The sequence below is a fragment of the Diceros bicornis genome, chromosome 12 (genome assembly GCF_020826845.1).
Source record: "Diceros bicornis minor isolate mBicDic1 chromosome 12, mDicBic1.mat.cur, whole genome shotgun sequence".
Classification (NCBI taxonomy): Eukaryota; Metazoa; Chordata; class Mammalia; order Perissodactyla; family Rhinocerotidae; genus Diceros; species Diceros bicornis.
Window position 1 is genome coordinate 55,742,556 of NC_080751.1, and position 27,300 is coordinate 55,769,855.

The window sequence follows — 27,300 nt, forward strand, 5'->3', positions numbered from 1 at the left end:
GACTGGCAATAGATGTTAGCTCAGAGCCGGTCTTCCTCAGCAAAAGGAGGAGGATTAGCACGGATCAGCTCAAGGCTGATCTCCCTCACGAAAAAAAAAAAAAAGAAAGGACGCGAGACTGCTGCGTGCAGGGCACTGTGCAGGCGCCCAGGTAGCAAAGCATATATAAGACTTAGTGAGGAGCAGCTGGGGCTGCTGGGGATGGGATACAAGTTCCGAGACAGAGTGCCAAGAGGGACAGACAAATGGATGCGGCATGTTCTGGGTAAGAGGAGGGGAGAGACAGCTGGCTGCTGAGGGGAGTCAGAGAAGAGCTGCTGGAAGAGAGAGAATCTGAACAGTGTTGGGGGGAAAAGAGTGAAGAACAGAGACAAGGGGCAGGGAGAGATTTCAGGTTGGGGAAGGTGGCCTGCCTCAGTTTCCTCATCTGTGACATGGGAATAATAATAGTACCCTCCTTCCTAGGTTAGTGGGGATTAAGTTAATACATGTAAAGCATTTAAAATAGTGCCTGGCACATGGTAAACACTCAATAAATGTTAGCTCTTATTTGCATCAGGAAGAAGAAGGACAGAAAGTCAGAGAAGTCAATTGTGGAAAAATTAAGGAGTCTCAGATAACTGGTTAAGAGCTTCGATTACGAGTGTTTGGGTAGGGGGTCAATCACATGCAGAAAGAAGACATTGTCAGCAACAGCAATGGGCAGGGGGTCAGGGCACAATGGAGCTGGTTCCAGCTCCTCCTCTCAGTAGTGTTATCACTCTGAGCAAATCCCATGACTCCACTGGGAGTCTGTTGTCTGCCTGGTGTCTAAGGTCCCTTCCAAATTCTACATTGCAAAGTGATGCAGACTTGGAAGAGAAGGCTGTGACTGCTTGGTGATTTCCTGAGTAGAGGGAGCAGATGAAGGGAGACACCAGAGAAGATTCCAGGGTTTGAGCCAGGAAGGATAAGTCAAGAAGAGGAGCAGGTTTGGAGGAAAGAACGATGACCTTAGTTTGGACATACTGAGTTTAAGATGACAGTAACACATCTCAATGGAAATAAATGTCCAAGAGATGGTAGGAATGTGGATCTTGATTCTGGGAACCATTTGCAGGACAGTAATTGGAAGCTGAGAATGGACGCGACCAAATCTTCAATGTGACTCCTCTGAGGTCCTATGGCCCAGAATGTGATCCTGATGGTGGGGAGAAACGTTGGTGAAAAGACAGGATGCTGGAACCAACAGAAATGGAAATTTGTGGCTGCCCCTTAAAGGTGTGGGGATCAGCACACAGGGAGACTTGAAGGATATGGTCCTAGGAGATCCTAATTTCAAAGGAGCTGTCAGTAGAAGGTTGCAGCGTTGTCCCTGGTCTCCACATCAGTTCTAGGCTCTGGCCCTGGCAGGAAGCCACTTCCTCTCCAGGTTGCCCTGGCTGCTGCTGTGGGTTTTCTTTCTCTGCTCTTTCCCCTCTTCTTTCCCTTTAGGGGGCCTCCGGCAACCTGAAAAGTCATCCCAGCCATTTTGTTACTGCCTAGTTGTTACCCATTCCTTCGCCTGCCCTCTTAGGTTTAAAAATCTGTTGTATTTTAAGTGTGTCAAGTCAAAAATGTTGGCTTTGAAATACAATTGGAGTAGGCTGCATTTCATTTAGTCCTGTAATTAGGAGCCAAGACCTAGAGGCTGACATGAATATTTGTGAGATTTCAAATGAGATCTGGGTTCACTGGGGAAGCCTGAGGTGCTGGGCAAGCAGGCTGCAATGGAGACTAGGCTTAGAGAGAATGCAGTGGTGGTATTGGCAGGTAGCCACAAATTTCCAAAGCAATTGGCAAGAGAATTCCTGAGACCCAAAAAGGCTAAGTCCCTGGAGCACTAGTACAAGATCTATTTTATAGCCTCTCCAAAACAGGGGATTTCCAAGGGTCTAGTGCCAGTGGGAAATCTTGGCTGTACTAGGCAACTAACTCATTCACTCAACCATCACCGACTGAGCAATGAGCTCAGGTGCCCGGGGGCACCAGCAGTAAGGCACATTTTATGTCTAACGCCCTCTGTCAGAGGATGGAATATTGGTAGGAAGAAAAGGGAAATTATATGAATTGGGCCTTCAGTCATGCAAACCCAGATGGTAATTCAAGCTTGCAGCGACTCTTGAGCAAAAGTCCACTCCTGCTCAAATGCACACATTTTCCTTTTCCTTCCAACCCCTCCCACAGGGACAGTACTTTAGGAACCAACCTCCTTGGACTCAGGGCCCAGTCCCCTTTTCCCAGGTCAGGTTGCTTTTTCACTCCTGAACCTAATCCTGACCTCATGTCTTCTCCTTGACAATGTCACACTAATCACAGAGATTAGGCTCCACACGTGTCACGTGTCCCTGTCCCCCCCTCATCCTCTCTCTCCCCCAATTCCCCCCAGGATGAGGCTTGCCTGTCTCACTTCCCACATACTTCTCCACCCAAGCTTTGTTCAAGCTTTGTTAATTCTTAACTGAGTCTAGTTTAGTCCTGGAGACCATTTTTAATCTCAGTTCCTCCAGGCACTAGGCCAAATGACCCATTCAAGGCTGATAAAGACTCGCTGACCTAGGCACAGGAAGTTCTGGGACCTAGGCACAGGAAGTTCTGGGAGGTGAAGGACGTTTCAGGATGGTTCCAAAACAAACCCTGTTCCTCTTGTCCCTGACCTTAGGACAACCTGTTGAGTCCACAGTCTGTTGGGGAGTACGGAACAGAGGAAAGAGGACAAAGTGACACTGTCTCTAACCAGTTGTAGAACGTTGGTCAAATCAATTACTGCTGGGCCTCAGTTTCTTTCTTTATAAAATGATCTTGAAGGCCCCCTTCAGCTATAACAGTCTAGGGTACTTCATACCTGGGTCAGTTGGTTTCGGGACAACCTAGGAAATCTGAAGCACTTCCAAGGCCTTCCCTCATGTCATTTGCAGCCTAGAAATCTACTTTCCAGGGTCTAGTATTAGAGGTGTAGTTCTGTTTCAACAGCAGATCTAAGTGTCTGGTTGGACTTGGATCTGCTTCAAATTTCTGTGAGACATGAAGCACAATGTGTGTAATCCTTTAAGACCTAGACCCTCATTTTCCCAGAGCAGAGCTGGGAACAGACTGCTGGCTGAGGGACACATGAGGAAGACATGAGGGAGTCTGGGGATTCACCATCTAGAGGGGACATGGGCTTGGGATTCCAAATTTTGGGGAAATACTGGGTGGGGGCTGGGGGGTGAGGTGGGGGAGGCCAGGGGACTACAGGCTGCTAAAGGCTGAGACTGAGCTTCAGGCACTGGGCTGGGGCATGGAAGACAAACTGCTGACGGTTCCGGGGCAGGGAAGCCCATTCTGGTCTAGTGCACCCCTAGCTCACGGTGCACACAGGCGGCAAGTTGGTCCCCCGACCCAGCTGTTCCAGCCCCATAGCAGCTCCTGTAGTTTTCTTTGGCTCAGAGAAGCAGAGGCGTCCCCCGAGCCCTGGCCCCCCTCTACCGCAAAGCAACTGGCTTCCATTACCCCTGACAGCTCCAGAGGAACAGCCCAGCCCCTGGCCCCAGCCTGGCTCAGTGCCGTTCCCTTTTATGGTGAAGCTGAGGGAAAGCAAGGAGTGAGCGGGGAGTAGGTTATGGCTGGGCAGAGGGTTGTAGAGCCCCAGGGTGCCTCTCCCCTCACCAGAGACCCTCGGACATCTACCCACAGTCATCTTTCTTCTTTCTCCTCGGTACCACACCCAGATCCGAAACCACGACCCCTCTTGCTTGTCTCAGTCCCTCCCCTCCCTCACATCCGGGGGGTGATTTCCCACTTGGCCCAGGTCCCACGGTTTGGGTTTTGATTCCGGGAGGGTCCGCCCTATTTCCGACGCCCACCTCCGGGGGTGGGGTGGAGGGAGGGAGCCCGGGTAAGGCAGGCACCAGTCAGATCACAGGCGGGATCGTTCTACTTGGCGGGTGTCGGGCAGAAAGGCTGGCGCCGAGGAGAGGAGCGCCCGGCCGCCCTAGCCCTGTCCCCATTCTGCACTGCCTCTCACCCCCTCCCCGCCGCTCGGGCCAGGGAGGCGACCCTGAGGGCAGGGCCCAGAGGAAGCACCTGGCTGGGCCGGGTCGGGAAGCGAAGGGTGGGCAGCAGCGCAGAGGGCCGGGGCAGGAAGAGGGGTCGGAGTCTAGGGGTCATGCCGAGCCTCCCGCCCGGCCCCGCACCCTCGCCCTAGCCCACTCTGCGGCTCCCGGGAGGCGGCCACAGCGCTGCTAACCGCGTACGCGGCCGCGCCAGCTGCAGCCAGCTGCGCCTAGCCTGCCCCCCACGGCGGGCCCTGCCACCGCAGCCCCGCCCGAGACCCCGCCCCTTACGAGCGCGCGGCGGGGAGCAGGCGAGACGGCGCGGCTAGAGAGCCCGTTCCGGCCGAGCCGCACGGCCGGAAGTGCCTGGTTTGGGCCTGAGCTGGCCCTACAAACTTCCGGCCCAGGTCTCCTACCTCGAGCTGGTGCGCAGACCGTGGCGGAGCTGAGCCCAGCTGATCAGGTGAGAGGCACGCAGGCGCGGTTCACGGCCCACCCGGCAGTGGCTGGACCAGCGGGGCAGGGACCAGTCTCGGTCTGGGCGAGCAGGGCGCCGGCCCGAGGCTCAGTCCCTCCTCTTCTCTGCAGGATGATCACAGACGTACAGCTCGCCATCTTCGCCAACATGCTGGGCGTGTCGCTCTTCCTGCTTGTCGTTCTGTATCACTACGTGGCCGTCAACAATCCCAAGAAGCAGGAATGAAAGTGGCGCTTTCTCCGCCCCAGGTAACGGTCCGGGGCTGTAGCGCCCAGTCCCCGGACAGTGCAGTGGCGAGGCCGCGCCAGGGCCTGCAGGGTCAAAACTGCAAATCAGAAAGTGTCGGGCCAAGCATGATACAGTCCAGAACTGGGCCCCTTTATCCGCACAAAGTAGGGAGTGCCTTGCCTCCTCCCCCTTAGACTGCTGCCTGCTAGAATGGGGGTGGGTTTCCTAAATCCTCTCAGGCCCCATCTTCATGTGGTGCCCAGATGCCCAAGTCCGGGATGTGGGTACAAGGAGGCACTGACACCGGTAGGAATAAAGTACTGAGGATGTCATCCAAGTATCAGGATTTGGGCTATCCACTTAAATAGTCTTCACTTTTCCGAGGTTGTTTAGGCTTTTATTTAGGCAGAATTTTTTTTGTGAGGGGTTGTAAAGATACAGAATTCTATTTCCACGTTCCAGGGCAAGGGGCACTGATTTAGAGGTTGGCTACTGTAGACCCAAGTCATAGAGAAGAAAGGGGTGGGGGTTGAAGGGCTTGGAAACCAACCTTAAGGGTGGGTCAAAAATGTAAAGGGGGAGCAGGCTGGATGGGAGTTGATTCCTGAAGGATTTCCCCGGAGGAAAGCTGCAGCATTTTCCTTACCTTAGGTCTTTCCCCCTCTTTTCTAGGGTTCCAGGACATAGTCTGAGGCAAGATGGAGGGTGTGAGGGGCCTTCACACTTCACTTCATCCCTTCTACCCATCACAACATACAAAGCAACTACACCTGGATTTTTCCAAACAACTTTTATTTCCTCAAAGTCTTCCTTAACCCTATGGAACAAGAAGCTGCCACTGAGTAGGGCCCAGCACAGGGGCTGCTTTCTTTTCTACTCCCTCCCCGCAGTATAAAAATATAGATTTTTCTTTTTGTGGTCCCAAAATCTTGTGCTGTGGAGGGAGGGAAGGGGTGGCAGGTCCCTGCTTTGTCCTTTCTCAAGGTGATGCTCTGCGATGCCTCAGAACAGTGTGGTTGGCATTCCAAGGAGTTATGGTTGTCACATGGAATCAGCAGCTGAAGGAGGGGACTAGCACATTTCTCACTGTGTTCCCCATCTTGGGGTTATATCCTGGGCATGAAGGTCAAGGCATCAGACCCGGGGAGAAACAGTGAGGGGGGAGATTTAGGGACAAAACAAACCTCAGGATGGCCCAGGGGCCCCCCGCTGTAACAAATCCAGGACTGGGAGTCAGAGAGACTACAGGAAATAGGAAAAAAGGCAGGGGCAGAGCGGGGCCGTGGGGGCCCAGCCTGAGGCAGCCTGCAACAGAGAAGAGAGAGGAGTTGGGGTTGTGCAAACTCTGCCCCTCTTCTGGTCTGTCAGCCAGGGGCTGGGAGATGAGAGGTGAGATGGGTAAGGATAGGAAGCTTGAGTACTGCACAAGTCTGATGGTGGAACCAGCCAGCTCCCAGACCTTAAGCCCTAACTAGAAGTTGTTTTCTTGCCTATTGGAGTGAAGACTGAGGCCATGATGGGGGAAAAAATCAGGGACTAGATTCTTAATGAAAGTACATTTAGTCTTTTTGGGTCAAAGGAAGTAGGGAAGGAAGAAAATGATCCTGAATGGCAGAAATGGGAATGAGGGGATAGAAGTGAGAGGTGGGGTGAGGGACTGGACCTCGGTGCTCACCCTGGTGCAGAGCAGGGTCCCGGCTCCAGCTTACTGCTCTCCCTGGTCCAGGGGATAGGGGATGTGGGGCCTGAAGAGCCTCTCATCCCTCTGCAAGTCGGCGGTGAGCCCTGGCCCAACCTGGGCCTAGCCTGTGTGAATAGGGGGTGGGCTAAGAGGCTGGATTCTTCCATGAACCTTTTTGCTTCCACAGTTTCCATACATAAGAGGGTATTATAGGTGTCAACACAGGTACTGGGACCTTGAATTCCCTGAGCACTGTCCCCAGCTGAGAGAGTAAGGCAGAATAATAGCTAGAGAACTCTTGGTTTCAGTCTATGACTGTACACTCCAAGTCTTACTTAACTAAAGGAGGCAAAAGGATCCAGCATTTAATCTCCATGGTTATACCATGGCCAAGATCTGGCTGAGGAGAGAAGCACTGTGTGGAAAGATGCTGGAGGACTGGGAGATTTCCCTCAGAGCCTTCTGTGCCTCAGCCCCTGTCAGAGCAGCTTAAGCTTCACCCATCCAGTCATCTTCTGCCTATACCCAACTTCAGCCAACCTAGCATAGGGATCTGGACTGAATCAGGGTTGGTGGCATAGCTGTTCCTAGGAGCAGCAACCGGATGTGTTACCTGGGGAATCCGGGACCCCTCCTGGCAGGAACTCTCCTCAGGCAGGTCTGGGCAGAAAGAGAGGAGAAGCTAAGGGCAGGGCAGGAAAAGCCAAAGCTAGCAGGCTGAGGTTGGGGTATATCTGGCAGGGACACGGGTTGGAAGCAAGCAAGAGACCTGGCTGAAGGGGATGGGGGACACTGGACAGACAGGGACTCAGGCACCAGAGCAGCTCTCATACAGTTGGGGGGAGAGATTGTAAAGCAGTGCTGGGCATTTTTCCTCCCACTACCCAGATGAACAGTGCCTTCTTGGGCTCTGCCAGAGTTGTTATGCCGGGGACTAGGGAAGACCCAAAAATGTTACCTGCAGTCGGGTCCTGATACGGGGACTGCGAGGTCCAGTCCCTAGCAGACCTTTCCCAATCACCATGACAGCCTCGGGCTTGTCCCCTGAGGATAAGAGTGAGCAACTGCTCCCTAGGGAACAAAGGACACTGGTATCAGGGTAGGGGCCATGGAGAAGAGGAGGTAGCTTCCTTTTTAAAATCAGGGTTTCTTGGTATTGGCAATATTGACATTTTGGGCTGGATAATTCTTTGTTGTGGGAGGGCTGTCTTGTGCACTATAGGATGTTTAGCAGCACCTTGGCCTCTACCCACTAGATGGCGTTTCTTCCCCTGTCCCCTCCCCATTGTAACAACCAAAAATGTCTCCAGGCATTGCCAAATGTCCCCTGATGGGCAAAATCGCCCCTGGTTGAGAAGCGCAGCATGCTCTGCTCTGGTCCTAGGGGTGGAGCAGCAACTTGGACCTTGAATCAGAACCCACTCAAGCTGAAGTACTCTGAATTGATGGAGCTCAGAGCTATCCCAATCAAATGTGTAAGCATTTAAGGATTAAGTCAGCAGTACAAGACTGGTGGATTGAGGGCTACCCACTGAAGAGAGTTAACAGGTTGGGAGTAGTGGGCTCTGAGGGAGGTAGAAGATGTTGGACTGGAGTCTTAAAAATCAATCTCATCCAGTCCTTTACACAGCTAGGTCTATAACTTAAAAGGGGAGCAGACAGCCTAGGTTTTATGTGGATGATATGGTCACACAACATTTGTAGTGATGACAGGTAAAGGCCTATGCTTTTCATTCTTCAATTTTGTCTAATGTTTCCCAGCTCCTACAGTCAGGGAGCCTAAATAAGTAGCAGACAGGAAAAGTCCTCAGGTTTATCAACTATAAAAATGAGGATTAGGGGCCGGCTGGTGGCACAGCGGTTAAATGCCTGTGCTCTGCTTCGTTCAGATCCTGGGCGCACACCAACGCACCGCTTGTCAAGCCATGCCGTGGCGGCATCCCACATAAAGCAGAGGAAGATGGGCATGGATGTTAGCCCAGGGCCGATCTTCCTCAGCAAAAAAAAAAAAAAAAAAAAGGATTAAATGAGATAGTGCTTAGAGCAGTGCCTGCCACATAGTAAATACTCAATAAATGGTAACATTTTATTAAACAAAGGCATTCATTAAATTCCAGCTTTCTGTACAAGGGCATGGGTGTTGGGCTTTAGGACAATCCAGGAGGATAACTGATGATGCCCCTGGTCTGGAGTGGTCTGTAATACATCAAGTCAAGAAGGAAGTCCAGGTCAGGTGGCAGCAGAGCTGAAGGGATTTCTTCAAGCCTAGTTGGGAGCCTGGGCTGCGCCCTGGGTGGTAGGGAAGGAAGGAGGTTGGCCAACCCAGATTTCAGTGGCCGCAGGTACAGACCTGATATGCTGAGTGAGTTGGGCAGTAGGCAGGAGCCCATGTTGCGTGAGGAGGCTGGGCTAGAACTAGCAGGAGTTGGGGATGGGGCCAGGCTGCTTGAAGTAGGGCGATGGGTCAGTGGCTGTTGCCGCCGTCTCCTGTCCTGGCTTCGGGGCTCTGAGTGGAAGGGACACAAGCAGATAAAAGGGCAAATGAGTGAGGCACAGTCACTCCACTGCCCTGCGGGCTCTCCTTGGTCAGGAGATTCCTGTTTTCAAGCTTGTCATCACACCAGCATCCTTCTTCTGAAGTAAATCTAAGATGGGTAGAAAGACCTCTAATATTTATTCCAGTTATCTGATTCTCAGCCAGCCCTCATCCTACTTCACCTCTCTGTACCTAACCAACCCACTCACCCACCAGTTCATTCTTCTGGCAGAGAAGTTATTGAGCTTGGCTTCTAAAACAGCTTTCCTAAGTTTTCCTCTTACCTCTAACTACTCCTCTTCCACTGCTCCTCCTGCCCCTTAAATGTCAGAGTCCCCACCACTCTGTCCTTGGCCCTCTCCTGCTCTCCATACTCTAAACTCCCAAATCTGCCTCCTGCCCTTTCTTCCTGAACTGCAGTTCTCATTGTCTGCTGGACATTTCTACCTGGCAGTCTCTCATGACCCAAACAAAACTCATTTCCTCCGACCTTTCCTTTTGTTCTCCCTGTCTTGGTGAAGGATCTGCTAGAAACCCTGTTTCATCTTTCGACTCCTCCCTCACATTTAGATTTATGTTTAACCAAATCTGGACTATTCTACCTCTGCCTTCACTTGAATTCCTCCTTTATTCTCCCTTGCCATTGCCGGTGTCCAGATGCAGGTCTTGATCTCTCATTCAGGCTTTTGAAAAAGATTCCCCATTGATCTCCCTAGTGGAATCTCTTTCCTTTTACAAGCCATCCTTCACACAGATGCCAGAAATTATTATTCTAAAACAGAGACCTGATCAAAAATCATTTTGGCTCAGGCAAGGGGGAGGTACTGAAGGTCTTTTAAAGGATAAAGTCTAATCCTTTTAATGTGGCCTTCAAAGCCCCGCCCACTGTGGTTCCAGTCTACACATCCTTATTAGGATGCCAACTTGCCCCTCCCAACTTCACACCCTCTGCTATAGCCCCTGTGGCTTCTAGCTGTGTGGTTCCTCTGCAGTGTCCCTTTCTTCTAGTGAAACCTTGGTCATCTTACATGTCCCATCTCAAACATCACCTCTTTGAAGCCTCTTTGACCATTATAGGTAGAATTAATTGTTCTCCCTTCCTTCCAATTGTCCTTTGTTCACTTGGCTAGTAATTGTTTATGGTTTCTGACTCCTTAATTAAATAAGTTAGTACATGCAAAGTACCTGTAACAGTGCCTGGCACACAGTAAGTACTCCATAAATGTTAGCTAATATTCTAAGTGGGACTTAAGTCTCTTGAGGGTAGGGACCTTGTCTTCTCCAATACAATAGACCCCAGTGCCTATAAAATACTGCGTAGAAAACCTGAGACCTTAATAAACGTTTTGTTTCCCTGAATAGCAGACACCCACTACAGACCATGAGCTGGCTCACTAATGTCTATCTAAGGGCATATGGTTATAACCTGTGGGGGCAGCTCTCTCTGGCCCATTCCTTGTGGCTAGAGCCTCGATGCTGCAAGTTCTGAAAGGTGGGTCCCAGTGGGGTAAAGGGGACTAGATGGGGTAGGGAGGCTTTCCGGTTTGGCAGGTCCTTATCACAGAGGGATAGCAGGTGTCAAATGCTCTCAAACCGAATGAGCTATTAACCTTCATGGAGCTGAATTCAATGGAGGTTCCAGGATGCCAGTTGACTCCTAACAAAGCAACATGTGTTACATGTGAAAAGCCTCCAACTGAGGAAGTAGGTGACAATAACTTCGTCTTGTCTAGCTACACTGAGCAGTAGCCAGCAGTAACAGGGCTACTTCTGGAAGGTCCCAAACCAAACTTTAAAAAATTGATACTTACATGAATATGGTTAGAAGAAAGGGAGAGATCTAAGGATGGAAGCTACTCTAGCTTTGAGGAGTTTGCTGAGATGCTGGGTACCAATAGAGTCTAAGACCATAGCAAAAATTCAAAAACAACCAGACCTTAGGGGGCTAGTAAGAGTTGGCATAGGAATGCCAGAAGACAACAGAAGTCAGAGACTCATGGCCACAATCAAATAACCTGAAACATTACCCACCACCAATGACTTAGAGATACTGTAGAGCCCAGACTTGGGTAATTCTTTGGTTAAAACAGGGATGTCAGGATGCTGTCCAAGTGACAGTGCAGAGTATGCAGAAATAATTTGATAAAGGGAGAAATAGGTTGCCAGATGATCTGAGAAACATCTGTACACAGAGGCACACTGAAACCATGTTAAAGGATGAATCTTCACCCCACTCCAGGAAATGATAAGGGAGAACAAGAAAGAAAGCAAGTGAAAGCCTTTGGGACATTTGTAGGTTCTAGTGAGAAACTGAGTGACACTCAAGAAGGTATGAAGCGGGCCAGCTCTGGCGTAGTGGCTAAGTTCACACACACTGCTTTGGTGGTCTGAGGTTCGCAGGTTCGAATCTTGGGCACGGACCTATGCACCACTCATCAAGCCATGCTGTGGTGGCATCCCACATACAAAATAGAGGAGGATGGGCACAGATGTTAACTCAGAGCCAATCTTCCTCACCAAAAAAATAAACTAATTAAAAGTTTTGAAAAAAAGAAGGTATGAAGCAAAACAGGCAAATGATGTAAAAACGGTCAATGTGAAATGTGGGAAGCATGGGACAGATACTAAGGATACAACCCAGGAATCCTGCCCCTAAAGAGAGTTTCAGGATAGGAGACAAGGTCTGGTTTAGGAGAGAGGCCTGACCTAGAAAGTATAAGGCATTTAAAGATGGCATTTCAGTCACTTAAAGACCGTCTTAAGATCTGGCCAGGCTTGCCTGTAAATTTGGTGATATAAGCATACAGCTCAGTTTTTCACATTGACTTTTGGCCGCTGGTAGAATCCAGGCCTACTCAGTCCCCAGTGAGACAAGAATTAAATGGATTATTATATCTTGGTTCTGAGCTACAGAAACAGTGGCTTAATGCTGAGTGCAAGAGTGATATGTGATCAGCTCTGCTTCCAGAGGTTACAAGATGATGTTTGATTGTAATCAGCCATAGGTATACCATTTTGGGAGTGGCCTGGGGCAAAGGTCTGAGTGTAGAGCCAGGCAGACCTCACCACTGTATGAGTTAGAGTGAATATACTAAGGCCTCACAATTTAGAGGAGCAGTTATGTGACTTGTGCCTAGATCTTGCAACACCCTCCCAAAACATTTTTGGAACTGTCCCTACATATAACACCCAGATCTTACTGAATCCCTAGGATGATCACAGACCTGATTTCTGCCCTCTGAGGGGTGGAAAGGTGAGAAAAGCATTCATTCAGCTCTGAACTTCTTGCCTTTTATTAATTCAGTACCTATTTGCTGATGATTTAGTAAGTGCCAGGCACTGTGCTAGGTGCTAAGGGAATAAATGTGTTAGGAGACATTTCTTGCCATCAAATAAGTGTTAATCTGCTATTTAACATGCAACTGGTTTGCAGTGGAAAAATTAAACATGGTGATGGTGCTAGATTTACTCTTCCTATGTCCTGAGACTCACTACTCAGAGGAACCTCCACTCACCACTGGACTTGAGCTGCTCTACCAAAAGCTGCCTGTCAGCTGAGCCAAGGCACTGCAGAGGCCAGGAAAGAGTTCTGGTAACCTCAGGTTTAAGTGCCAGAGCTGGGAGGGATGCCAGTGGCGGTGGTAGGACAATAGCTGAAGGCTCCCACCTTTACACTTAAGTCCCTTGTCCTTTATACCAGCATCTCACTGGACAGGCTGGAGGGCCAGGAGGTATGTTTCTGGTATTGAGTGAAACCTGCTTGAATCTAGGGCCAGGACCAGGATGAAGCGACTGACGCCCCTAGGGTACGCAATTTAAGGAGGCCCTCACCTGACCCTGAGAGGGAGTGCCTTCTTAAATTGTGTGTCCTGGGCGCCTCACTGGCCTCAGCCTAGTCCTTGCCCTGCTTTCATCAGGAGAGAACCCACAGAAGGAGAAGCTGGTTTACTTATCCGCCCTTTCCCCAGCAGGCCCTCCTTTGAGCTCTGTTTGCATCTGCTTTTGCAGTTGTGTCGCACACTTCTGACTCCCTCACTCCGTCATTGTATTAGCTATTCCCCAGTGATCTCTCCTTCCTCCTCCGCAGCTGCTGATAGTGCTGTCTGCGCTTCTGAACCCAGTTGACAGGACCCTGACCACAAGCCTGGGAAGGCGGTGCTCAGGGCCTGTTTTGCAGAGGTAAAGAAGATCCTGGCACTATGCTCAGGGGGTGCTGGGAGTCAAGACTTAGAGGCTCCTCCAGCCTCTTGCCCCAGGAACCAGGAACATTCCTGTTCACCCCAAGTTGGCTACTTTTTTGGCCTTTTAAAATGTCATCACCCAGTGTCAGAGGACAGAACCTATCAGACTAGTTCCCTGAACCTCTGCCTTAAGCTTCCAGCTGGGCTGTCTAGATCTGTCCTGAAGCTTTCTGGATAGCCTAAGCTCATGTTTTGTTCTAGCCAACAAAGGATAGTCATTAATTAAATGTATAGTTAAATGTGACATAATTTTTATACATTAGTGGAAGTTTTCTTATAAGTTTACAAGTGAAAAAAAAAATCCTCTGTCAAATCACAATCCCAGTTTTAGGTTTGTAAAGTATAGCTGCTTTATAGTTAGGTCTCAGAGATACGGGGGTCGTGTTCTTCCTATCTCGGAAGATGAAGTATGCCTAGATGTGGCAGGGGCCAAAGAGTTAGATGTGTGGAACCAGGAAATGTCACAAAGTTACAGCACAGGACAGATGACTCTAAACAAAAAAAGTTTTTCCAAGAGTTGTTTGAAGATGCGAAGTCCAATTACCACAGTCTGCATGATAGATCCCTGTCCCAAGCAGGGCCAGTCTCCCATCTTGGAGTCATATCAGGGACTTTAAGAGATGAAGCAGCAAAAATTGTAGCACCAGCAAATGCCCAGGAGAACATAGGGGTCAAGATTCCCGGGATCTGACATTTCAGCTCCTTACAGTATTCCTGTTTGATATTATTAGTGACCCTCTTCTTAACCCCTTGACTTTAGAGACATAGTTTCTTAGTTCTTAAAAATATTTATCCAAGGGGCCGGCCCGGTGGCGCAAGCGGTTAAGTGCGCGCGCTCCACTGCGGCGGCCCGGGGTTCGCTGGTTCGGATCCCGGGCGCGCACGGAAGTACTGCTTGGTAAGCCATGCTGTGGCGGCGTCCCATATAAAGTGGAGGAAGATAGGCACCGATGTTAGCCCAGGGCCGTCTTCCTCAGCAAAAAAAAAAAAAGAGGAGGATTGGCGGATGTTAGCTCAGGGCTGATCTCCTCACAAAAAAAAAAAAAAAAAAAATATTTATCCAAGTCCCTGGGGTGTCTCTGTACTCAAAACAGCTCTCTTTTTCTGCTTCTAAGCTCATTCAACTGGGGAAACATAGCTTCTCACTTGGCTGTACCTGAACCTGTATGTGGATGACTCCTAGATCCAACCCTGATGTCACCTTTTCTACAGGGTGGTCCTTTTTCTGCCTACAGGAGAACTGCATATAGATAGCCCATGACATCCAAGCATCTCTAAAATAGATAAACTCATCACTTTTTCTTTCAACAATGTCAATGTCACTATGATGTTTTCCTTTAGCTTGTAGCCTTGAAACTCTCTTAGTTCATTTCTCTTCCACCATCACTGAATCCTGCCATTTCCATTTCTAATATGTTTATTCATCTCTCCTTTTCAGACCCTGATACAGGCACTAGTCATCTCATGTAAAAACTACTGCAAGAATCTCACCTTCCCTTCCCTGCCTTATATATACAGTTCCCAGACAGCTCTCTTAAATAAGTCTTTTGTTCCCATCATGCTCAGAAGCACAGTCGGGGCCATATGTCTCATTAACTCATAATCTTTGTTTTCAGGACATTTCAACTTCTTCCTCCCACCTCCCTCCACCTGATCTCCGTGGTGAAGGGCTTGGCCCTTTGAGCCAGCTAGTACACTTGCTTTTTGTCCTCTCTATGCAGCAGCTCTGGTCCTGGCTATCATTCCCACCTCGGGAATGTTTCTGTCAAACCACACACACTCATTCTTCAAAACCATTTCTCAATGGAATATTCTTTGGTTAATTACTCTGGTGTTTATCTATGACAGTGGCTCCCCAAGTCCCCTGTTTGTTTATAATATGTGTGCTTTTATGTTGTGTTTACTGTCCTGTGTCCCCTATTAAGTTTCAAGTCAATCGACCAGGAATTACTTTGTACTGACTATGCCTATTTTCTATTAGTTATTTGGGATAGTAACAAAGAAACAAAATACATGTCCCTCACTCAAGGAGCTTAATACAGCACTCTGCTTGTGAATGGGGGTAGGGAAGATGTTAATAAAATATTGACTAAAATCTTCCTAGAATCTTCCAGTGAGGACCTAGAAAAGGCTCTTTACTATTTCCCTTTCATAGTCAGGGAAGGAGAATTTATGATGCTGATATTCCTTCCCAGAAACTATGAGTTAAGAGGAAAAGAAATTAGAGGAAGGAAAAGTTTACCAGATATAAGTTGGGAAACTCAAGTATACTGAAGGATGAAAAGACGTAAGTTTGAATAACTCTGCCACTTAATATAATAGCTTTGCAGTCTTGGACAATTCACCCTTAAACAGCCTCAGTTTCTTCATCAGAAAAATGGAAATACCATCCATCCTGTGCACAGGGTCCTTGTGAGGATTAAATGAAATATATATGTGATACCGTTTTGTTCACTGTTTTATACTATTTAAATATAAGGCATTGTTACTTTAATACTCTCCTTCAAACACAGTGTGCAAAAGTGTCCTTTTCTGATGAACACAGAATCTCAAAGAATGGAGCTTAGAATATAAGCAGAGATAACTACCTTGCATATCAGGGATAGAACATCTTACTGGTCAAAGCTGGTAAGGACCATTGTTCTCTCCTCTGTGGCTACTCTAACCAGTACAGTCAGATTTCCATAGCCACTGACCCAGTGCATGTTTCTGGTCTGCACCAAAAGCTTTGTTGCAAGCTGAGTAGCGGGAAGTACTAACAAGGATGAGTGCAGCTTGAAGACCAGCAAAGTGCTTAGTTCCAGTTTACAAACCTCCATACTCTGGCACAATTTCTGTAGCCCAGAAGCCACATACAATATTGATTAGTGGTTTAGTGTATTTCCAGAAGTGGCAACATAACAGTTTCTCCCCATGACAACCTGGGTCACTCCCAAGGAATGGCTCTGTAGTCCCTTCTGCTTCTTTTTCCCTGAAGACCCATCTGTTTCTAGTATACGTTTTGACTCACAATCTCTTGTCTTATCAGGCAGGGTCTCATCAGGCCAAACCTAGGGGTACTGATGCACAGTTGAGCAACTGTGGCCACTGATGCAGAGGCCAGACTGTTGCTTTGGAAGCCTAGAACAGAAAGCTGTCTATAGTTGTTCCATTTTCCTTTGGAAAAGTTAGAATCCTTCTGCCATCACTTTCTGAATAGGCTCTGAAGCCGGAACAATTTTAGCCCCTAGAGACGTTGGAGAGGATTCTCCACCCTACAGTGCTCCCATCTGGATTGTGAGGAATTTCCTTATACTGGCCCGACAAGACAGACCAACCCTGTCCTTGATGTGGAGGCTCCAGGTCTCAGTGTGGCTCTGCTTTGGCTAGTGTTGCGTCCTTGGAAACCCCCCTGCCTCCCAGAATGTGCCGCAGCCCAGAGACCCAGAACTCCCGCCTGTGTCACACACAGTACTGCTCTGGAGCTCATGCCGCAGGGAACACCAAGGTCGCAGGAGAGGCTGAAGATTCTGCTATAAACTAACTTTATTGAGTCACCCCTTTGTCCCAGGCCAAGTGTATATCTTCAAGCTCTCACTTCCCCCAGCAATGCCCCCAACAACTGAACACCTGTTGCAGGGGCTCCCAGACTAGCTTACCTCTGACAGGGCCCAGCACCCGGTGGCTGACCTTTTGGGTGCTAGAGCCCAGGCCTGGCAGCCCTGCAGGCCGACTGCCATGAAAAGGAAAGCTGGGGGAGTTCTTCATCTGTGGAGAATTTTGTTGGCTGCTGCTGCTACCACCAGCACTTGTGCCAGTGCTAAAACTTCGGGCGCGGCTCAAGGTATTTTCAGAGCAGGAGACAGGCAATCCACTGCAAAGAAGCAGATGCCAGTTAACTCTGGGCCAGGGAGGTTGTGTCCCAAGTCCTTCCCCATGATTTGATGCTCAGTAGAGCTTCACCTCTGAGGTCAAAAGGCATAGGGACTCATTCCAAGGAAGAAGGGAGGAATCTGCACACATGGATGAGGTGTCTAACCTGGGGCATACCAGCTGACCTTGGAATGCCAAGGAGCCCTTGTTCACACATACATGCTCCTGCAGAAAATACACTAAGAGCCCTAAGGGCTGTCCCCGGGCAGCTTTAACTCCCAGGGAATTCCCCCCATATTGCCTTGGTGCCAGCCCCTGGGCCCCTCAATCGGTCACTCACAACCACTGGAAGCTGAGACCTGCCCCCACCTACATGCCCACCCCAATTATATTTGATTTTATGGAGGGCTCTGGAGCCGGGAGTCTCCTAGCCTGATTTTCAGATAGCTAGGAAGTATGTAGCTCCAGGTAAAAGGGAAGAGGATCCCATTCCCAGAAAATGAACTATTCTTACTAATTTTAATTTACCCTGAAAATATTCACCATGTGGTCCTTTTGGAAGTAGAGAAGGAACACAAATCCCTCGGAACTCCTCACTCCAGAGCCCTGTTTCACCTTCATACCCTTCCTCCCCTCCACTCTGCTGGTCTTACTTGTTACTTTTGGGTGGAGTTTGAGAGCCTCTCTTCTTGTTGACACCCACATTCGCAGTGCTGCTCAGGCCTCGGCTGCTGCGCACATGTTTTAGCATCCAGGCCCGGAGGTTCGTGAGGCTGCTGTGCTCTGACAGCACAATTCTGGGCCATGGATTGCATTCTGCCATGTCCAGAGCTGCAATGGCCATAGCGCGTCCCACCTGTGGGGGAGCCCGGGTTGGCTGAGTGTTTTGGGTCTTCTCACCCAGGCTACTGTGTTGGGGTGGGGTGCACAGCACAGTGGAAGGAAAGGAGAGGCCAGGCTTCAAATTTTCTCAATGGGTACCCCAACTTTTGTGCCCAGGCTATTTATCACAAGTGGATTTAGAGCTGTTCCCTAAACCCCTGCCCATTTTGAGGCCTTCACCCATTATGCAGAGGTGGGTGTGCTTTCTTGACTGGCACCAGGATGGAGTTCTCCCAGCAGGAGAAGGTATCTGGATCTCTTCTACAACCCACAGCTCGTTCTACTCCTCGTGTGCCCTAGGACACCGGGGATCATCAAGACCACTGTAGAGGGGGTGCTTTTAGCCCAGGAGTGAACAAACCCAACAGGAGGAGGAGACAAGCTCAGAGGCAAAGAACCTGACTCTGACTCAGATGTGCTAGCAGATTCTCTGTGGCGAGGGGTTAGAAATAGTGCCTGTTCATCCTCTCAACACCATTTTAGTCAGCAGCCTGTGCCTGTTAACTGAGGAAAATAACCACAGTGGTGAGCTGGCAGTAGCGGGGAACCTCTCTTCAGAGGACCTTAAGAGTCAGGCGACAGGAGTAAAGGCCTTTCCAGACTTTGAGGTTCCCCTTTTCCCCACTAACCCCATGTATTCATACCTGCTCAAACAGTTCCACAGTGTATCTGGAGGGGAAAGCCGGCGGGGGAGGGGGGCTGGCACGCCCGTTGTCATGGCAGGCGGCAGGGATGCTGTTTACCGAGCGTCCAGTGTTGTAGTTGCATTCAAGTGTGTAGCTAAGACACAGAAATCTTTATTAGTGTCCTGCCTGGACAGAATCAGGACAGAACCATGGGAGACAGCCTAGGTGGTCTAAGAAGGTAATCACTTGGAAAAAAGTAGACACAAATAGAAAGTGCTAATCCCCAGCAACTAGCAACTGACCTCGGCATTTTACCATATATCCAAGAAGTCCCAAAGATAGAGTCCTGGACTAAAGACAGTAACACTAATTGTGAGTCTGTCTTTTGAGAAGATCTAGGTGGTCCCCTGCCCCTCAAACACCCTAGACTGGGTAGTTTTCTTTAGGGAAGCTATTTCATCAACTATAGCCTAGTTTCCACCCAACCTGTGGATTATCCCTGAGGCTTTGTAGATTGCAACCCGGCCGCTTCCCTCCTTAGACTGGCCATCTCTGCGGTCTCGGGCATACATGTTCTTCTCTGAGAAATTGCAGCCCTGGAAGTCAAAGTGGGCTGAGTTCAAGGAGATGAGCTTTGGATACAGCATATTTTCCACCTGTTTGGGGAGGAAATAGGCAACTCAGAAGGAGAGACAGAGAGAAAGAAAGGACCAGGGCAAAGAAGAGATGGCAAGCATGGGGCCATGTGACGATACATGGCAGATACCTTCACAACCATCAGCAGTAGTCAGAGCTTCTTAACTCTCACTGAATGTTTGACATTATTTCTAGGTGTAGGAAAGGTACAAGTCTCCCTCTTTTTAAGCTCTTAGCTTCTTCTCTCCAATAATGCAAAATTTTCCTTCTCCCCTGGTTTCCCAAACTCTAGAAAAGACTATGATGCTGACGGCTTGACTCTCTTTCAAAGGTCATGATGACGACTGAGACATAAGGGGCCCCAGTGCCATCCCTTCTTGGCCCTTTGAGGCTCATTCAGAAGTATTCTAGCTCTTGCAGCCACAGGCCTTCCTGCCTGAAGGCCACTTTCTCTCTGTTCATGGCCTAACCTTTTTGTAAGACTTCCCACACTCATATGACATTCTGCAATTCCTACCTGGGTGCTCTCATCACTAAAGCTGTTTCCATACATGAAGCAGCCCCTTTTGGAAGCATGTCCATGCAGATCCACATAGTAGGCAACACCACTCTCTCTGGGTGGGATGGTGTCAGGGGCTGGCTGCTCAACCTCAGGGGACTGTTGTGGCATAATCCACACCCTGTTGGGCTTCTGTTCTGCTGGCTCAGTCTGTGTCCACACCTTAGGGTTATCCCTGTCAGATGCATGCCCAAGGTGACCTTCATTTTGGAGATTGTTAGCTTTCTCAAGATCAGAGAGGGGAGCATCAGGAGGGAGATGAGGACTGTGCTGGTGCTCAGAGGGACTCTGGAAGTTCAGCCGGGAGTGCACGTGGTGGTAAAGAAGCACAGCTTTAGCCCCGTAGATGGCCGGGTGCAGAACTGCATCAGGCTTTAGGTACTGCCGGTTCAGGTTCACTCCACGAGAGTCTGTGCTGTAGGGAAACAAGGACGGAAGCAGGGTCTAGAGGGCTGGAGACACCAGAGTAGATGAAAAGGAGAGTGACTTATAAAATGAGAGGCTGAAGTTGCATTAGGAAAGAAAGAATTGACAACAGGCCCTCTCCTTGACTTGCTGTCACCCCTACCGTAGAAACCTAAGGATAGCTCCCTCTACCCAGATGGACCTGCAGTTATTCTAGCTCTGCTCCTTCTAGGGAGTGCCACTAGAGGGGATCACATTCCTTCTTGGGTCACTGGACAATTAGACGGGCTTGCCCTTGTTAGGGTGCAAGAGGACTGAGAACACAGGAGAAGTCAGGTGAGATGCTGATAGTATTTCAGTGAGATCCACGGCATGAGGAGGATGGAGACAATCCAGACAGGCTGGGGAGCTTCTTACCGGTAGTGGCCCCGGACCACACCATCAGGGTTCAACATAGGAATCAGCTTAAAGACAAAGAGACGACGTAGGGTTTGGGCCCGGGGGTCATCAGGTCGAAGGATGAAGTCCAGAAAGCCATTGAAGACAAAGCTAGATGGTGTCTCCCCAGGGTGAACCCTACTGCTTAGAAAGAATATCTGGGTGGAGAGGAGAGCAGTCATTAGGTCAGTTACTCCATAGTTCCACTCTAACAGTAGATGGGCGGGGCGGGGGGGGTGGTGGTGCGGGGGGGGCAATGAGGTGGGACTAGCCACTGGATTTCCAGATGGCTGAATTTGCGAGTGGAGTAGGAGCTGTCACACTTGCCTCAGAATGCAGGCTGAGGCTGTGTCCAAGATGCCTAGAGATAGCATGGCCTTAAGCTACTAACAGTGCCTGGAGCTAAGGAAAGGCCAAGGTACTACCTTTATGCTATTCCCACTCACCCTCTTGCCTGTGAAACAGAATGGTCGGGGGGTGCCGGTATCAGGAAACAGCTGCTCGAGACGGGGCTCTCGATCTTCTCGAAGCCCATGGCAGGAACTGATTGTTAGCAGATCCACACGAAGTCCATCCAGAGAATAGCAAAGGATCTCCCGGTGGTAATAGATGGTATCCCGGGGGCTGTAGGGATAAAAATTATTAAGCCAGGAGAAGTCTCTGAAGACCTAGCAAGAGGTGGGCCTTGCCCAGGATTTGGAGGATCTGGTCCTTCACCCTAACCTTTGGGGTCTTACAGTCTTACAGTCCCTCACAGTCTTAAATGAGGCTGAGGATTTGGGTGGGTCTGCATTGCCAGAATGCAGAGTACAGGACAAGATGACCTTACTGTTTTTTACCCAGTTTATGGTTCCCTAGTATAGATTACTTTGCATAGACAGAGAGAGTTGCCCTCTGTTGGGACAGAAAAAAAGGTGTGCTGAACAAAGGCAGTGCTGGCTAAATTCTGGATAATTGATGGGAGCTGGGATATTGAGGTCTGACCTGGGCAGGTGGATGAGTGGAGTGTAGGTGGTGGTATGCTGAGATCAAGGTCACATAGAAACATATTTGTCAAAGGTACCCAAAGTCCCACATTCTGCACAGAGAAAAGAACTGATGAAGTTTTGGTTCAGGGCTCTTAGGGCAAGTTCCAGAAGCAGCAGAGGTACTGTCTGGTCCAAGATTGTGTGGCAGGAGTAAGAACGGTGTTGGCACCTGCTATGGGTAGGGTGGTTCTCCAGAAAGCGCTGGTCTAGCTGGTTTAGCAAATCCTGGCAGTCATGGTAGGAGAAGGGGTAGCAGAAGGCGAAGAAGGTGGTGGCCCCACGGCCCTCCACGAAACGGTGAACAAAGGACAACACAAACTGCGTCTCTGTCATCTGAGGAGGAAGAAGAGGGAGGGTGACATGCCATCAGTGTCAGAGCTAAAAGCCTACTGGGCTCACCAGGAACTGACCTCATACCCTCATCACTTTGAGATGACCAACTTCCCTCCCTCTAAGACTTTCCCTATGACAGCCAGCTTCTCCTAGGTTTCCTGAGGCAGGGGCTTATCATGGACTCCAGCTAGTGCTGGAGGGAAAGCTGGTGGCACCAATGCTGCCTGCCTAGTCCTCTGTATCGAGGGTAACTCCTCTTTCCTGTCCCTCCTCTATGCTTAGCACCCAAGTCTTTCTTTTCTCCTCAAGGAGAACTTACCTCAAAGGTGGGCCGGTCTCGAATGCGTTCCCAGCGTGGCCGGGTGGGCAGTGTGCGCACAAAAGGGGCCATGCCCTGGGAATACAGCTTGCTTTGCTTGTTCATGTTCATAATGTTGATCTTGATGAGTTTCCCTGGAGTTCCTCCCCGGACACTGAAGTAGAACCATGACCTGAGGGCCAGAGTAGGAGAGACAGGTCATTACGTATGGGAGGGTTGGAGAGGGGATGTGTGGGAGAGCTGGAGCAAGGCAAAACTGTGAAAAGGCTATTTAGTAAGGAGAGAGGGAAGGAGAGAGGGAGGGTGGGTAGGGAGAGGAAGGGCAGTGTGCTGGTATGAACTGTAAGTCAAAGGGCTAACTGAAGAATGGACTTGGGGACGGGACATCCCCTCTCTTTTCCTTCTTCCACCCTCCACTACTTTCCTCTTACCTGTTCCCATTCTCAAATTCCGTTTCAGCACAGTCTGGTCGGGTCCACACGTTGAACTCGTAGTCAGGGGAAGAGGCAATGCTGCTGGTCGGGGCTGATGCCCCACCTGCCACTCCTTCCCCATCATTAGACACAGAGTCCACCTTCTCCACGTGGGCTAGGTTCCCTGAATCAAAGCGAGAACTGAACAGCAATCCCCCACAGCGCAGCTCCATGGTGGGGCTGGGAAAGCATCCTCCTGCCCCACTCTGGCCCTGAGAGCTGGGGAAAAGTGGGAGGTGGGGTAGAGAGGAGAGGGAAGAAAAATGAGAATCAGTTTTTTTGGGTATCTCTGGATAAATGAGAGCTACTCTTAGGGAATGCCCTAAGAAGCAAGAGGCTCTCTCCCCCTTAGAAGGTAGAAGGTGGCCTTCCAGCAAAGGTCAAGAGAAAGCAGTATCCTGTCCCCACAGTAAGGGTTATAAGTGACCTAAAAGGACCCCATTTTACTACAGCTTGCCTATTCCAAAATGAAATACTCAGTGGCTTAACTATGTTGAAATATTGGACTCTAAGCTTCTTTGCAGCCCAAAGATTAGAGAATATACTGAGGTCAGATTGGCCAAACCTAGCCAAGATACACCCACCACCACACACGGCCATCGGCCATCTTGAAAAATGGGCCATTCGGGAATTTTAGTTCCTCGATTGGCTGCCCACTCTCCAGCAGAGCAGAGCGGAAAGAACCATGTTTCTAAGTTTAAATGGGCAGCTTCCTCTCTCCACTCCTCTGTCCTCACAAGTACTGACCAGGCAGTCTTCTTTTGCTCCCCTGAGCCCTGGAAAGGCTGGTTCTTTCTTTTTTGTCATACCTTATGCCTATTACGGAAGACAACTAGAAAAGTGTGGCCTTTGCCCAGCCAAAGGCAACTGGGCAGAAGCCACCTGCTCACCTAGAGACTGTAGCTCAATTCCAGTTAGGGCACGGGTCTGTCCCCACCCCGCTCCCGCCCTGTAAGCACTGGAGCCCCTGAAAAAGCTACCCTGGTAGCTGTGGGTGAGTAATGGGTGTTCTAATCACCCCTAAAAAAAGTGGCTGGTAGAGACCCACTTGGGGGCCGGAGGATGGCTTCTCGACTTTCGACTCTGAAGGACCCTCACACTGACGAGCTTGCCCTGGGCAGGGTGGGGTTTGGAGGCATGGCGTGGGTCGAGACAGACTCACACTCCAGGGAGGTCAGGAAGGCAGGGAGCAGGGGTCAGAGGTGAGGCCACAGGAGTGGGGGCAGGGCGGGAAAGCCCGGGCTGAGGGGCAGGGTGGGCCAGCCAGGCCTGGCCGTGGGGCGGGGTGGGATTCCAGAGGGGCTCCGGGCTGAAAGGGGCTGAGAAGGGGGCGGGGCCGGCGAGGCCCGCACTCCACGCAAAGCCCCTCACCTCTCTCCGGGCCGGTGATCCCGCTCCCTCTCCCGCTAGCGAGGCGCCACCTCGGGCCCCGGCACCCGGCCCTCCACCCAAGACCCAAACAAAACCCGAGCGCCGAACGCCGCGGTGCCGGGACCCCGCTCTGCCAGGAAACAACAAGTCTCTCGCCTATTGGCCGCGGGTACAGCTGGCTACCCGCCCAGTAAAGCTCGCTGCCATTGGTCAGCACGGAGGGGTTCCCTCGCACGTTAGCGGCTAGCTGAGCCAGTGCGGTTTAGGGGCTTGGCTGGCGGGCCGGGCTAGGGGGTTCCACCCGTGTTGTCTCAGAAGACGGTTAACGGCCTGCCGGCCGGGAGGAGAAAAAGACAAAGTGACCAAGAAGTAAACTGGAAAAATTCACCTGCAAAATAAAAGGATAACGTGTGAAGCTAATCATTGCTTGCCCTGCTCCTCTGTGTATTACAGAACACTCACCCAGTTCAGCAGATTCTCGGCTGTTTAGGGATCGTGTAATGCGTGGGGCAAAAAACCGAGTGGAGGATGCGGGCATCGATCCCGCTACCTCTCGCATGCTAAGCGAGCGCTCTACCATTTGAGCTAATCCCCCAGCTGCTCCTGATTTCCTTCCCTTTGCCTTACAGGTTGTTCTGGGCTGGGCAGTCCGCTGACCAGCGGAGCAACGGCAATTCAGGACATTTATTCAGCACTTGAGTACAGTGGGACCAGGGGCAGGATTTTTAAAAGCAGGCATATAATAACTACACTTAAGCAATAGTAATAAAACCCTATTTAAAAACACATAGCATCTTGATATCTAACCCACAAGAGAGCTGTACTGTACCTGACTACTTATTGCAGATGTGTTTAACCGAACATCGGTAGTGCTCAAGTATATTCTCTGAGTAAACCTTTCTCCCGGGGTAATTAAGTGAGGGCTAAAAATATTGCACGAAGTCCTTCGAGCCGGAATCGAACCAGCGACCTAAGGATTGCCACGGCTTATCCACTACAGTCCTCCGCTCTACCAACTGAGCTATCGAAGGCCTCGCTGGCTCTGGTTCCTACCGATTCCCCTCTAATGCTGACAGAGGCCGCACTCCTCCAAGACCTGAGAGGCTTTTGGTGAGCCTCGCTCCCCACTTTTTAAAGAAGCTCGCCCCGGCCGAGCCCTTCTAGGCCGCACAGAACAGAGGAAGCGGGCGACAGAAGTGCGAGCAAAGGACTCTGCCGCAGGACCCGCTTCCTAACCCTGGACGAAGGGAACAGGGGCAATACACTTTCCTTCCGTTTCCCTACTTTTAAAAAACAATGCAACCCCCCCCATCCCCCCACTCCTTGGTGGCTTCTATAGGATTGCGGACGCTTAGAGATCCGGCCCACAACCCGGAGCTTCTGGGCAGCATTTCCCCGGCGGGGCGGGTACGCACACGTGCTCTACAATTGCAAGGCGCAAGCCGGGCTTGCAAAGCCGATGGCTTACTTTTGCTATTTCGGCTCCACATTTCCCTTCGGTTTCTCCGGGGGCGCCAATGAAATCCTACTGCTCTTCTGATGTGAAGGATATTCATTCAGTTTTGTCAGAATCTGTTCGTCCTGACTAGAGCAGAAAAAATACAAACCACAGAGCTGCTCGAAGCGAGCAGGAGGCCCAGGATCCGGCGGCGCCGAAACCCGGAGATTCACGACTGGCCGGCGGGGCCTGAGCAGGGCCACGCCCTTCCACCGGGCCCTGCCCCTATCCCGCTCACATCTTCACCTCTCTTTCCAGGGGCCTGGAATGCTGGCCCACAATCCTTTGCCCACCAGAAGCTCTCCGGGTTTTAAAACAAAGAAACAAACCTAAAACCCATCTCGTCTGTGAAACCTTGCTTCATAGTCTGGCGAGGTGGGCGTGCAGGGAGACCTGGCCTCCGTTTCCACCTCTGCGGCCAACTGCTTGTGCTACCTGGAGTCACAATCGCCCTGGGCAAATCCAGGTCAGGTGATGGTTTCCAGCCCCTCGCGGTTCCGGCATTTTATGGGTACTCTCAGGCTGCGCTTTCAATCCGAGGTCTCTGATGTCGTTAAGCACAACACGACTTTACGCCCATCCACAAAGCGGGAGGTTAACATCTTGGTTTAACTTCACTCTGCTGCTGCTAATGCTACCACTGTGTCCAAGAGCGGCAGTTTGGGATAGTTTTCTTGGCGCGGCATTTAGCGCGCGCTCTCTCTCTCTGTCTTGAGGGGAGGGGGGCGGGGAAGCAGAATATGTTTAATTATGTTGCTTTTTTTTTTTTGAGGCGAAATTCACATAACATACAATTAACCATTTTAAAGTATGAACAATTCACTGGCATTTAGTGCATTTACAATGTTGTGCAAATTATCACCTCTCTAGTTTCAGAACTTTTTTTATTACCCTAGAAAAACGCCTCCCACCCTTTAAGTAATCAATCCCCACTACTACTGCCCCCCCGCCACGTCCGCTCCTGGAAACCATTAATCTGCTTTCTGTCTCTATGGATTTGCCTATTCTGGAGGTTTCATATAAAAGAAATCATAAAATAGGTGACCTTCTGTGTCTGATTTCTTTCACATCATTTTTTTGAGACTCATCCAAGTAGCATGTATGGGTACTTCCTCCCTTTTTATGGCTGAATAATATTCCATTGTATGGATATAACACTTTGTTTATCCATTCATCTCTGGCTGGACATTTGGGCTATTTCCACCTTTTGGCTTTTATGAATAATGGTGCTGTAAACATTGTATACAAGTTTCTGTGTGGATATATGTTTTCATTTCTCTTGGGTATATACATAGGAATGGAATTGCAGGGTTTTATGGTAATTACTTGTTTAACTCAGGAACCACCAAACTGTTTTCCAGTGGCTGAACCATTTTACATTTCCACTAGCAATGTAAGAGCGTTCCAATTTCTCCACATCCTTGCCAACACTTTTCTGTATTTTTCATTAGAGCCAACATTTCAATAAATTGAGCTCAGTTGATTAATTATAAGCATTTTCCTATGTCATTAAAGATTCTTTGAAATGACCATTTGAATAGCCATTTCCCATCATTTTGTTTTACAATTTATTGAAATATTCATCGTACTGTTACAGTTTTATCCAAATTTTCACTATTAATACTGCTACAGTAAGTATTCTTGTATATAAATCTTTGTCCATT

General features: G+C 49.8%; 2 protein-coding genes and 2 non-coding genes across 8 annotated transcripts; 1 reads left to right on the top strand and 3 right to left on the bottom strand.

The window, feature by feature from the left end:
* The first annotated feature begins 4,408 nt into the window (after nt 1-4,408).
* On the top strand, nt 4,409-5,678 carry OST4 (oligosaccharyltransferase complex subunit 4, non-catalytic). The gene is made up of 3 exons (XM_058551609.1): nt 4,409-4,515; nt 4,641-4,778; nt 5,431-5,678. The coding sequence occupies exon 2, from the start codon at nt 4,642-4,644 to the stop codon at nt 4,753-4,755; it is 114 nt and encodes a 37-aa protein (XP_058407592.1). The 5' UTR covers nt 4,409-4,515; nt 4,641; the 3' UTR covers nt 4,756-4,778; nt 5,431-5,678.
* A 65-nt stretch (nt 5,679-5,743) lies between these two features.
* On the bottom strand, nt 5,744-26,346 carry AGBL5 (AGBL carboxypeptidase 5). Of its 5 annotated transcripts, none has more exons than XM_058551602.1 (15): nt 25,966-26,346; nt 22,726-22,986; nt 22,295-22,466; nt 21,812-21,975; nt 21,061-21,238; nt 20,594-20,772; nt 19,730-20,186; nt 19,063-19,172; nt 18,595-18,730; nt 17,722-17,924; nt 16,855-17,069; nt 8,790-8,945; nt 7,398-7,510; nt 6,434-6,564; nt 5,744-6,063 (listed from the first exon to the last, which is right to left on the bottom strand). In XM_058551602.1, exons 1-15 carry the CDS (start codon nt 25,998-26,000, stop codon nt 5,865-5,867), a joined length of 2,709 nt encoding a protein of 902 aa, XP_058407585.1. In that variant the 5' UTR covers nt 26,001-26,346; the 3' UTR covers nt 5,744-5,864. The 5 variants fall into 5 exon arrangements, with proteins under 5 accessions (XP_058407585.1, XP_058407584.1, XP_058407587.1 ...); XM_058551601.1 differs by having other exon boundaries at nt 19,063-19,232; nt 25,966-26,344; XM_058551604.1 differs by lacking the exon at nt 25,966-26,346 and adding an exon at nt 25,607-25,953 and having other exon boundaries at nt 19,063-19,232.
* TRNAA-AGC (transfer RNA alanine (anticodon AGC)) lies at nt 24,661-24,733 on the bottom strand. Its single transcript has one exon. It is a non-coding gene; the product is annotated as a tRNA-Ala (tRNA).
* On the bottom strand, nt 25,081-25,169 carry TRNAY-GUA (transfer RNA tyrosine (anticodon GUA)). Its single transcript is given in 2 exon segments — nt 25,081-25,116; nt 25,133-25,169. It is a non-coding gene; the product is annotated as a tRNA-Tyr (tRNA).
* Nucleotides 26,347-27,300: the final 954 nt, after the last annotated feature.

Excerpts from the sequence above, each read along its gene's own strand:
- OST4 (XM_058551609.1), top strand. The coding sequence starts at position 4,642 with ATGATCACAGACGTACAGCTCGCCATCTTCGCCAACATGCTGGGCGTG.
- AGBL5 (XM_058551601.1), bottom strand. The coding sequence starts at position 26,000 with ATGAAGCAAGGTTTCACAGACGAGATGGGTTTTAG. Across the intron at positions 22,467-22,725 it reads GAATTTGAGAATGGGAACAG|GTCATGGTTCTACTTCAGTG; the intron begins GTAAGAGGAAAG and ends TCTGGCCCTCAG. Across the intron at positions 6,565-7,397 it reads GTATCAGGACCCGACTGCAG|GCTAGGCCCAGGTTGGGCCA; the intron begins GTAACATTTTTG and ends CTATTCACACAG.